The 12,643-nt window shown below is 45.6% G+C and overlaps 1 protein-coding gene across 1 annotated transcript; it reads left to right on the top strand.

The window, feature by feature from the left end:
- The first annotated feature begins 1,391 nt into the window (after window positions 1-1,391).
- Window positions 1,392-6,012, top strand: LOC126355594 (trichohyalin-like). The gene is made up of 2 exons (XM_050005957.1): window positions 1,392-1,423; window positions 1,671-6,012. The coding sequence occupies exons 1-2, from the start codon at window positions 1,392-1,394 to the stop codon at window positions 6,010-6,012; spliced, it is 4,374 nt and encodes a 1,457-aa protein (XP_049861914.1).
- The last annotated feature ends 6,631 nt before the right edge of the window (window positions 6,013-12,643 follow it).

Raw genomic sequence — 12,643 nt, 5'->3', positions numbered from 1 at the left:
AGGTCTCTCAAATATGATACCATGGACCATATTTAAGCTCTTATGGGGTGTGATGGTTACAGAAACATCCCCCAGCTTGTCACAAGTGAGTAACGCCCATCACTGGGCAAATGATGCTGTTTTGATCAAGACTGACCTGTAACTCATTTTGGACACGCCCTCCACCTCTCCAAACTACTACTCTAAATGTTAAACAAAAAACTGAGGCTTCATTATCATGAAAGATTCCTATCAGCTCTCTAACATACAAGGTGCTGTGGCAAGTAAGAGCCGCTGCCTTGCTTAGCCTGACATTCCTCCATGGTGTGGCCACAGAGGGGAACTATTTGGGGTCGTGCTTCTGTGCATTGAATTGAGCCCATGAATGCCTAGACCACTGGTTTTTGAACTCCAGCAAGAGACGATGTACTACACATCATATCATCTGCCCTGATGCCACCCACTCCGACCAAGGCCCTCTCCACGGGCGCTACCCAGCCGCAGCAAAGGTCACCTGGCAGGATGGCCATTGCCGTGTGTCCTGATGCCCCATGGTGACAGGCATCTACTCCTCAGCATACGTGGGGAGTTAATGGCGCAGGCATCAGCCGAGCAATCTTTGGGTGGTCTGAGGGCTACAACAAACGGGCTACATGACGGCCACACCACAACGGACTTGCTACTGTGCTGGATATCATGTGAAACCGAGCAAACAAGCCCATTACCATCGTAGAAAACGATACTGCACAGTCGATGGCAAAAGACACACCCAGGAGGGTGATCTCTCCTAATGGTTGGAGAATGAGAAGAAGTGCAGATCCACATCGAAGCATGTGAGAGGTCTCAGTGCATGATGAACACTATGCACCATGTAAGGCACGCTTCCCCAATTGGATTGCTCTTCAGGAAAATTTTGAAACATAGTCGAACCCTACAGGGACCATCACAAAGGAAGAAACATGAGCCACTCCTTTTAGTCACCTCTTACAACAGTCAACCAACACTGACCAACAGGATTGCCAGCAACAGAAACAGTTGTCCTTTCAATACAACAACCAAAACGGACGAACTGACATTCATGTAATACTCAGTCTCCACATCCAAAATAGATTTGTAAAGCATAGTCTTCCATCGGAAGACACGATGTATCCTACGACGAGGCATGCTGCCGACTGCGTCAGCTACCTCAGGCCTATACTAGCCCCCGGACCCACAGGGGGATGGATGAAGAGATGAGATTATCATTGAGGACAATGCTAGCCCTGAACTGTGTAACTAATAAAAAGAACAATGCAACTTGTGATTGAAGTCGAGCAGGAACTACGAAGCAGAGTAACACGACGTGAGTGGTATACTGAACAGAATCGTGCTAGGAAGATATTCCAGTGACGTATGGGCCACCAGACAAAAATATGAAGAGACGAGATGAAGTAAAAATTACCGAGTGAGTGAGTGAGTGAGTGAGTGAGTGAGTGAGTGAGTGAGTGAGTGAGTGAGTGAGTGAGTGAGTGAGTGAGTGAGTGAGTGAGTGAGTGAGTGAGTGAGTGAGTGAGTGAGTGAGTGAGTGAGTGAGTGAGTGAGTGAGTGAGTGAGTGAGTGAGTGAGTGAGTGAGTGAGTGAGTGAGTGAGTGAGTGAGTGAGTGAGTGAGTGAGTGAGTGAGTGAGTGAGTGAGTGAGTGAGGGACGGACAGAGGGACGGACAGAGGGACGGACAGAGGGACGGACAGAGGGACAGAGGGACGGACAGAGGGACAGAGGGACGGACAGAGGGACAGACAGAGGGACAGACAGAGGGACAGACAGAGGGACAGACAGAGGGACAGACAGAGGGACAGACAGAGGGACAGACAGAGGGACAGACAGAGGGACAGACAGAGGGACAGACAGAGGGACAGACAGAGGGACAGACAGAGGGACAGACAGAGGGACAGACAGAGGGACAGACAGAGGGACAGACAGAGGGACAGACAGAGGGACAGACAGAGGGACAGACAGAGGGACAGACAGAGGGACAGACAGAGGGACAGACAGAGGGACAGACAGAGGGACAGACAGAGGGACAGACAGAGGGACAGACAGAGGGACAGACAGAGGGACAGACAGAGGGACAGACAGAGGGACAGACAGAGGGACAGACAGAGGGACAGACAGAGGGACAGACAGAGGGACAGACAGAGGGACAGACAGAGGGACAGACAGAGGGACAGACAGAGGGACAGACAGAGGGACAGACAGAGGGACAGACAGAGGGACAGACAGAGGGACAGACAGAGGGACAGACAGAGGGACAGACAGAGGGACGGACAGAGGGACGGACAGAGGGACGGACAGAGGGACAGAGGGACAGAGGGACGGACAGAGGGACGGACAGAGGGACGGACAGAGGGACAGACAGACAGAGGGACGGACAGAGGGACAGAGGGACAGAGGGACGGACAGAGGGACGGACAGAGGGACGGACAGAGGGACAGACAGACAGAGGGACGGACAGAGGGACAGAGGGACGGACAGAGGGACAGAGGGACGGACAGAGGGACAGAGGGACGGACAGAGGGACAGAGGGACGGACAGAGGGACAGACAGAGGGACAGAGGGACAGACAGACAGAGGGACAGACAGAGGGACAGAGGGACAGACAGACAGAGGGACAGACAGACAGACAGAGGGACAGACAGAGGGACAGAGGGACAGACAGAGGGACAGAGGGACAGACAGACAGAGGGACAGAGGGACAGACAGACAGAGGGACAGAGGGACAGACAGACAGAGGGACAGACAGACAGAGGGACAGACAGACAGAGGGACAGACAGACAGAGGGACAGACAGACAGAGGGACAGACAGACAGAGGGACAGACAGACAGAGGGACAGACAGACAGAGGGACAGACAGACAGAGGGACAGACAGACAGAGGGACAGACAGACAGAGGGACAGACAGACAGAGGGACAGACAGACAGAGGGACAGACAGACAGAGGGACAGACAGACAGAGGGACAGACAGACAGAGGGACAGACAGACAGAGGGACAGACAGACAGAGGGACAGACAGACAGAGGGACAGACAGACAGAGGGACAGACAGACAGAGGGACAGACAGACAGAGGGACAGACAGACAGAGGGACAGACAGACAGAGGGACAGACAGACAGAGGGACAGACAGACAGAGGGACAGACAGACAGAGGGACAGACAGACAGAGGGACAGACAGACAGAGGGACAGACAGACAGAGGGACAGACAGACAGAGGGACAGACAGACAGAGGGACAGACAGACAGAGGGACAGACAGACAGAGGGACAGACAGACAGAGGGACAGACAGACAGAGGGACAGACAGACAGAGGGACAGACAGACAGAGGGACAGACAGACAGAGGGACAGACAGACAGAGGGACAGACAGACAGAGGGACAGACAGACAGAGGGACAGACAGACAGAGGGACAGACAGACAGAGGGACAGACAGACAGAGGGACAGACAGACAGAGGGACAGACAGACAGAGGGACAGACAGACAGAGGGACAGACAGACAGAGGGACAGACAGACAGAGGGACAGACAGACAGAGGGACAGACAGACAGAGGGACAGACAGACAGAGGGACAGACAGACAGAGGGACAGACAGACAGAGGGACAGACAGACAGAGGGACAGACAGACAGAGGGACAGACAGACAGAGGGACAGACAGACAGAGGGACAGACAGACAGAGGGACAGACAGACAGAGGGACAGACAGACAGAGGGACAGACAGACAGAGGGACAGACAGACAGAGGGACAGACAGACAGAGGGACAGACAGACAGAGGGACAGACAGACAGAGGGACAGACAGACAGAGGGACAGACAGACAGAGGGACAGACAGACAGAGGGACAGACAGACAGAGGGACAGACAGACAGAGGGACAGACAGACAGAGGGACAGACAGACAGAGGGACAGACAGACAGAGGGACAGACAGACAGAGGGACAGACAGACAGAGGGACAGACAGACAGAGGGACAGACAGACAGAGGGACAGACAGACAGAGGGACAGACAGACAGAGGGACAGACAGACAGAGGGACAGACAGACAGAGGGACAGACAGACAGAGGGACAGACAGACAGAGGGACAGACAGACAGAGGGACAGACAGACAGAGGGACAGACAGACAGAGGGACAGACAGACAGAGGGACAGACAGACAGAGGGACAGACAGACAGAGGGACAGACAGACAGAGGGACAGACAGACAGAGGGACAGACAGACAGAGGGACAGACAGACAGAGGGACAGACAGACAGAGGGACAGACAGACAGAGGGACAGACAGACAGAGGGACAGACAGACAGAGGGACAGACAGACAGAGGGACAGACAGACAGAGGGACAGACAGACAGAGGGACAGACAGACAGAGGGACAGACAGACAGAGGGACAGACAGACAGAGGGACAGACAGACAGAGGGACAGACAGACAGAGGGACAGACAGACAGAGGGACAGACAGACAGAGGGACAGACAGACAGAGGGACAGACAGACAGAGGGACAGACAGACAGAGGGACAGACAGACAGAGGGACAGACAGACAGAGGGACAGACAGACAGAGGGACAGACAGACAGAGGGACAGACAGACAGAGGGACAGACAGACAGAGGGACAGACAGACAGAGGGACAGACAGACAGAGGGACAGACAGACAGAGGGACAGACAGACAGAGGGACAGACAGACAGAGGGACAGACAGACAGAGGGACAGACAGACAGAGGGACAGACAGACAGAGGGACAGACAGACAGAGGGACAGACAGACAGAGGGACAGACAGACAGAGGGACAGACAGACAGAGGGACAGACAGACAGAGGGACAGACAGACAGAGGGACAGACAGACAGAGGGACAGACAGACAGAGGGACAGACAGACAGAGGGACAGACAGACAGAGGGACAGACAGACAGAGGGACAGACAGACAGAGGGACAGACAGACAGAGGGACAGACAGACAGAGGGACAGACAGACAGAGGGACAGACAGACAGAGGGACAGACAGACAGAGGGACAGACAGACAGAGGGACAGACAGACAGAGGGACAGACAGACAGAGGGACAGACAGACAGAGGGACAGACAGACAGAGGGACAGACAGACAGAGGGACAGACAGACAGAGGGACAGACAGACAGAGGGACAGACAGACAGAGGGACAGACAGACAGAGGGACAGACAGACAGAGGGACAGACAGACAGAGGGACAGACAGACAGAGGGACAGACAGACAGAGGGACAGACAGACAGAGGGACAGACAGACAGAGGGACAGACAGACAGAGGGACAGACAGACAGAGGGACAGACAGACAGAGGGACAGACAGACAGAGGGACAGACAGACAGAGGGACAGACAGACAGAGGGACAGACAGACAGAGGGACAGACAGACAGAGGGACAGACAGACAGAGGGACAGACAGACAGAGGGACAGACAGACAGAGGGACAGACAGACAGAGGGACAGACAGACAGAGGGACAGACAGACAGAGGGACAGACAGACAGAGGGACAGACAGACAGAGGGACAGACAGACAGAGGGACAGACAGACAGAGGGACAGACAGACAGAGGGACAGACAGACAGAGGGACAGACAGACAGAGGGACAGACAGACAGAGGGACAGACAGACAGAGGGACAGACAGACAGAGGGACAGACAGACAGAGGGACAGACAGACAGAGGGACAGACAGACAGAGGGACAGACAGACAGAGGGACAGACAGACAGAGGGACAGACAGACAGAGGGACAGACAGACAGAGGGACAGACAGACAGAGGGACAGACAGACAGAGGGACAGACAGACAGAGGGACAGACAGACAGAGGGACAGACAGACAGAGGGACAGACAGACAGAGGGACAGACAGACAGAGGGACAGACAGACAGAGGGACAGACAGACAGAGGGACAGACAGACAGAGGGACAGACAGACAGAGGGACAGACAGACAGAGGGACAGACAGACAGAGGGACAGACAGACAGATGTGGAAAGAATGTTAGAATGCTTAAAGGAATGAAAGAGAGAGACCAAGGATGGCAGCCTCAGACCGTAATACACAGGAATCAACACGAAATGTTAGAGATGAAACTGATGTGAAGAATATTTTAAGCACCTATTGAAATATGGGGAAATCCAGGAATTTGTAGAAAAGGAATAGATGGAGCAAGCTGATAGTGATGAAGAGGGACCACGATTGGAAGAAGTGGTTGTAGCTGTCAATGAGATTAAGAACTATGGAGCCGTGAGGTGAATGCTGCCTATGAAAATTGCTAAGACAGTGAACAAGAAATTTAGAGCTCTAGTATCCCATGCGATCAAAATTCTACCTAGTCAGTAGACACGATACGCGATAAATATACGCAGTGCCTACAAGTGAAACACGCAGTGTCTACAAGTGAAACACCATGTTAAACTGTATCTGAAATTGTAGTCTCCACAAATACTGCATTGTAGCTATGAGTATTATGGAAATAGTTCCTTTCTCTTCAATTGTTTGAGTATTTGAAGTTCCTTACAGAATGCTGAAAAACAAATTGTATTAACAGCAGCATACTCACTTTCCCCTTACAACACAACAAATGCCATTGCATCATGTAAAGTAGCCTCGTATGTGAAATGATTTTCTTCACAAAATCTATGCTGTAAATTCATCGAACCACAATTATAATTTAAAATTATTTGGAATTATGTTCAGCACAAATTTAAGCTTATCTTTCAAAAGAATAGAATCATTAACGTCCACATCATTCCCAATCCTTTGTCTACGCATTAACTGTGTCTCTAGCTCTGTGTTTCATTCTAATCGGTTAGTGTTCTTTGATGCATATGCTAAAACAAATAGTTTCTGTATAATAAGGGAATTCATAGGTATTCCAACTGAATAAATTAAAAATTTGTAACATTTCAAATTTTGGGACAGCATGAAATGAACACTAAGCTAGTTCTGTTTACTATTAGACGAAAGAAAGTGAAGAAACTATGCTAATAAACATATTTGCCCCCATGACTTCGCTGCCATTTTGTTTTCCATGTCTGATAACATCGACAATGTAGGAGTTGTGGCTTTGTAACTGCCCAGTGTGTGGTATTTGCAAATGAACTATCTAAAACATATAAATATTAAATCCTTAGAATGCTATTTCATAGAACACTGTGGGTCATTATTTCTACCTGATCAGTACACTTGGTAGAAGTTGGTTGCGATGTGGCAGACAGAAAATCTGTATTTGTATGCCTCCTAACTCTTAATGCCTATGAAAATACTTTTTTGGGGCACAACTATGTCAAAGTTCCTTTCAAATCAGTACCTCAATTTTTCTGTTCATACCCTAATATTACACAACACAGAAGCCACAATTGGGAAATACCAGTGGTTTCAGGAAAGAAAAAGGCAGCAACAGATCACATGTTCACCGTTAGAATTATAACGGGGAAGTGTTATGAGTACACTACAAAGAAGCATCATCAACTATGTGGATCTGGAAGCAGCTTATGGCAGTGTCAAAAGAAATTGGCTTTTCAAATAATTAACAGCCATGGGATACCACCGAAGTGAATGAGACTTGTGGAATTCACTAAGTAACACTAACTGCAAAATTCAAGGTAATTGTAAATATTCCAGTAATTTTCCGGTCTTTCAAGGACTGAGCAAGGAGGTTCTGTATCACCATCTTAACTTCATTCTGGAGCCTTTCATGCAAAAAAACTAACAAGCAAAACAAATTATACTACTTTCCATGACTCAGAATATTTCATTTGTAAACTATATAGCCATGGTTGGGACAAATAGAGAATATTTGCTGGTGAACTATGTAGTTTTGGAATGCAAAGCAGCTGCACTTGGCTGGTCGTAATTACGGAAAAAGCAAAATATAATATAATTGATGCAAGAAACAGAACAAGGTGGAGATGTGTTCAGCAGTTTGAAGGGAGTCAGTCAGTTTAAGAATTTGGGAGGAATGTTTACGGAAGGTAAGATGGTAGCAACAGAGTTGAAGACAAACGCAGTTGAAGGTGCTAATACAGCTTCATTGACATGTGATCCTCCAACACCTCAAGTCAACTAAAGACAATAGTTAACAAAACAATTGCACAACTAGTTATGTATGAATCCAAAATCTGAACATACCACGTCATGGATGCCGTAGATTTAAAAGCACAAAGGTTACAGTGATTGGAGCACGTCCACAGAATGGAAGAATAAGTGCCAATGACAGTGCTAACTGCAAAGCCAGAGGGTAGCTGCTCAGTGGGAAGACCAGGATTGCAATAGCTGGACAATGTACAGACAGATCTGAGGAAGTCAGTAGTATGTAACTGGAGAAGAACTAGCGAAGCCAAAGGATGACTGAAAGACATTGTCGACAAGACCTGTGCCCTTCACAAGCTGTGGTGCCAGGAAACAATTCCTTGTGTGTATCAAATTTTAATTTTATTTCGTTTATACTCTGACAACCTTCAAGTCCTATATGTACAAAGGAAATCTAACAGAGCCACTACATAATGTCCCTTTCTTAGGTCAATTAATTCATTAAAACGTAAGCAAATATTAAGTTCCGTTTCTTCTACTGATGGAATCTATAAATTCAGCCACTTAAAATTTTAAGTAGTATCAATTGCACCGTCCCCTCAACAATCTCTCAAATGCTGATTTCAACACCAAACTATCACTCAGCCTCACTGCCAATCACTTATTGCACTGTCTGCTCCTTCCATCCAGTTCACATAATAGCTGTACAAAATCCCGGAAAATTAGTGTAAGAAATACTCCCCAGATCACGTGTTGACAACTTTATAGCTGTCCCCTACTGATCACCACTGATCTCCATGTGTCATTAAAACCTTTTAGGGACAGTGCAGCTCCCTAGTACAGATATTCCCAACCACACTCGTTGGAGCCACCTTGTTATCCATCAATTAGGACACAGTTTTGTAATTGATGGGTGCAGGAACCTATCATGTGGGATAATAGTAAGCACTTTTTCAGGAAACTACCTATAATGGTTCAGAACCCACTGAAGGTAAAAACATACCTAAAGACAAAATGTGGACCTGATCTTTTTGAAGGTGTCTACATTGAAACTACTATCAGCCACTCTCAGTTGCAGCAGTAACTGATTACAGAAGTACAGAGGGCAGCTAAAAAAAGTATAAAGATTTAGAAGTCTGACAGACTAGTTACAGAGGTCTTGTCATATCTCAAGGAGGAACTCCTTACATTTATGTCTCGCCAGGAGTATAAACAGCAACTGTGAATCAATTTTAGAAAAGTAATTTATGATTGATACTTTTCAGTACAGCTCGTACTGGGAGAGACCCCTGGAAGCCTACAGTCAAACTTCTAAAGAAACTAACAACTGCATAATGAATGCCATACAGTACAGAACACTACATGAAAAGAAATGGCTAAAAACCTGTGTGTGCTGTCAAAATGGCAAAACCTTCAGTTAATAGCATAATAGCACAACAATTTTGAAAGACTCACAAAACCCAATGAAATTATTACCTAAAAGATGTCTTTGGTGCCAAAGTCAGTGTCCATGAATGTCGCAGGAACAATTTAGAATAGCAAAGCATAATCGACAATGCTTTGCTTTATGAAGGAGAAAGCGTTACCGCCTTAGTTCAAGTCTCTGCAAACGTGAGATATTTAGATAATTGCCACTGGAGTCCTGAAATAATGAAAGAAGAGGCTAGTACCACTAAAAGATTTGACCAGAATGTGAATTAACCCTCATTTTAACCATTGTATAACAGATTATAGAGAGCCAGCCTTCCTCCTCAGACACTGTCATGAGAAGCCCTATATTACATACCTGGTAGCCAGTATTAATGTCAATGTATTTTTTTCATAGATGATGCACTTAGCTACAGTGAAGTAGTGTGGGGGGAAAAAGCTGTACAAATATTCAGTCAGCTCTTAATACAACTTGAAAATAGTGCAAATGATCAGAAACATGTTACTACAATACCAATGAATGACAAAAACTAACAGAATGAACTCTTACAAATACCTGGAGCCACTCTACCAATTGGACTGTTTACAGAACACTTTTACCCCAGCTTACAACATTGCTCAGATAGGGCTCAAGAGATACTGAATGCATACGGAGGACAGCACAAGTGGTCAAAGGTTGGTTTGATCCTTGGGAGAACATCACTGATATCAAAAAAACCTGATGTTGGATAACCTGAACTAACAGATGTTTGGAGATAAATGAACTAGCTCATGGAGCCAGTCTACCATGGAAGCCTACTTATGAAGTTTCAAAAACAAAGAGCAATCTAGGAAGATAAGTGTTTATAGTAATTACAGCACACACAGGCTGTTTTATTTTTCCCACATACCCCTTAGCTTTTGTCATTCAAGAACATCTAGTGTAGCAGAAACAGGTCGTCATTTCCCTTTCAAGCACACCGTAGCAATGGCATAAGTAATCTGGTGGGCAACAGAGCTAGAATATACCTCAGTTACATTTGACCCACAAAAATGCAGTAGATAACAGCAATTTTTTTTTTTAAGTTTCACAAAATGTTCTCTCAGTTCAATTGGTAAGTAATAATTCTATTAGAGACATGAAACAAACCAACCATCACCTCAGTTCCTCTCGAGAAATAAGCTTCAAGCTTCATCACCCAACTGACGTATTTGAAGTATACAACTTAATTCTGATTTAGATACAATGGATGTGATGTGCACATAAGGTGGCTGGTGAATATGTAGTAGCAAGAGGTAGTACATTAACACCAGTCAATAGCATTACCTTTTTGCATCTGCAACATGCACTTAAGAGTTCACAGAACAATTACAATTATTTATGTTAGTGTAGGTGTGGTGAGGTTAAGATTTCATAACCAACTACCCCAAGAACTACAGCATTAACAAGATTAATTTTCTAAGTAGAAAAATTGGAGAGTGGCAGGAGAAATGTTTTACTCCTACTGCTGGAGGAAAAAGAATGTTCAAATGTGTGTGAATTCCTGAGGGATCAAATTGCTGGGGTCATCCATCCCTAGACTTACTACTTTAATTTATGCTAAGAACACACACATCCATGCCTTAGGGAAGACTCAAACCTCCAGCAGAAGGGGCCCCAAACCACATGGCAGTGGAGGAAAGGTACTTAGTACACTAACTTAAAACAAGTCAAACACAAAAAGCAGTAGAACAGCAAAGAGCTGAATTTACCAGGCTTTGTGACGATGTGGTTTTATTTGAAGCCACCCATGATATTTTGATTCTGTGGCAAGAGCACAGTGGCTACAGTCCTAACCACATTTCTGGATGAATATGGTGCTGCAATCCAGCTATGAAAATTTGAACTACGTCTATATTTCTCACATGGTTGAATTTCGCGATGAAGTATAAGTGCTATTATTGTTTGTGGTGTGCTGGTTCTCTTTTTCTTGGTTTGTGATTGAATTTGTCTTTGAAATGTATGTTTCACACATGGAACAAATTCATAATACTTTCTTATTTAAGTACATGCTATATGTGTTGCAACAACAATGAGAATCGTGTACTTTTTCCATATTTACTCCAGTGGTTTAGTTTGAAACCACTGCAGCTGCGAACGGTTTTCTCGCAAATTGAAGGATGAGGAAGTTCTGGATTGTCTTTTAGAAGAAATTCCTTCTGGTGTGGGCTCAGATCTACAGTACCAGTGATAATGAAAGTGATATTTTGGCTGAAGACCATGATCTTGATTCACAAGTGCCAAGACCAATTATAGCTAATGTTTCTGAAAGTGACTATCATTCTGAAAATGACAGTGATTACCGTTTCAGTTCTGAAGATAACGTGCCACTAATAAGGTCTGAATTTTACATAGGCAAGGGATGACAGTACGATGCATTCTGTTTATTTTTAGAGGAAGTTGGTGTCAAAGGAAAACTGAAGGTGAAGGTATGCTGCCAGTTAATTTTTTTTTATATAAATTTGGGAACAATATGCTGGAACACACAATATTCCAGACTTCATCTTTTTCAAGAAGTCTGTAACTCTTACCTTTCTGAGTCGCATAAAGAGAACTCAACGTGTTTTTGGCTATAAATATTCAAATGAGTATCAAACAACCTTGGGCATATTGTGATTGCTGGTCATCACACAATGAACCCTGGAATCAGTACATTTCTTCACTTATATCACTGATAAGATTCAGCTGGATTATATCTAATATACATGTAAATGAAATGCCCTTATGCCACAAAAAGGGAATAAATGTTATGACAAATTGTGTAAAATTCGAAAACTAATAAATCACTGACAAGGTTGAAAGAATGTTATGCTTCAACTAAGGAGCAATCTGTTGAATGCATGGTGAAATTCAAAGGGTGAGTATCATTCAAACAGTATATGCCTCAAAAGCACATCAAGAGAGGGTACAAAATATGGGTCACAGCTGACAAAATGGAATATATCTGCAATTTTGTGGTATATACTGGAAAATCAGATGGTGCAGTGGAGAAATGTTCAGGCAAAAGGATTGTAAGAGATCTGTGTAAAGGCTTAGAAGGTGGAGGATATATATTTTGATAATTTTGTTCCACTTTTGCAGACCCTAGAACTTTATGGTATCCTAGACTGTGGTACCATTAGAGCCCACAGAAAAGGACTTCATCCTCTGAAAC

The sequence above is a fragment of the Schistocerca gregaria genome, chromosome 3 (genome assembly GCF_023897955.1).
Source record: "Schistocerca gregaria isolate iqSchGreg1 chromosome 3, iqSchGreg1.2, whole genome shotgun sequence".
Lineage (NCBI taxonomy): Eukaryota > Metazoa > Arthropoda > Insecta > Orthoptera > Acrididae > Schistocerca > Schistocerca gregaria.
This window is presented reverse-complemented; position numbering and strand designations above follow the sequence as displayed.

Coding starts and splice junctions, on each gene's coding strand:
- LOC126355594 (XM_050005957.1), top strand. CDS start 1,392: ATGAAGAGACGAGATGAAGTAAAAATTACCGA. Junction 1,424..1,670: donor GATGAAGTAAAAATTACCGA/GTGAGTGAGTGA, acceptor AGGGACGGACAG/AGGGACGGACAGAGGGACGG.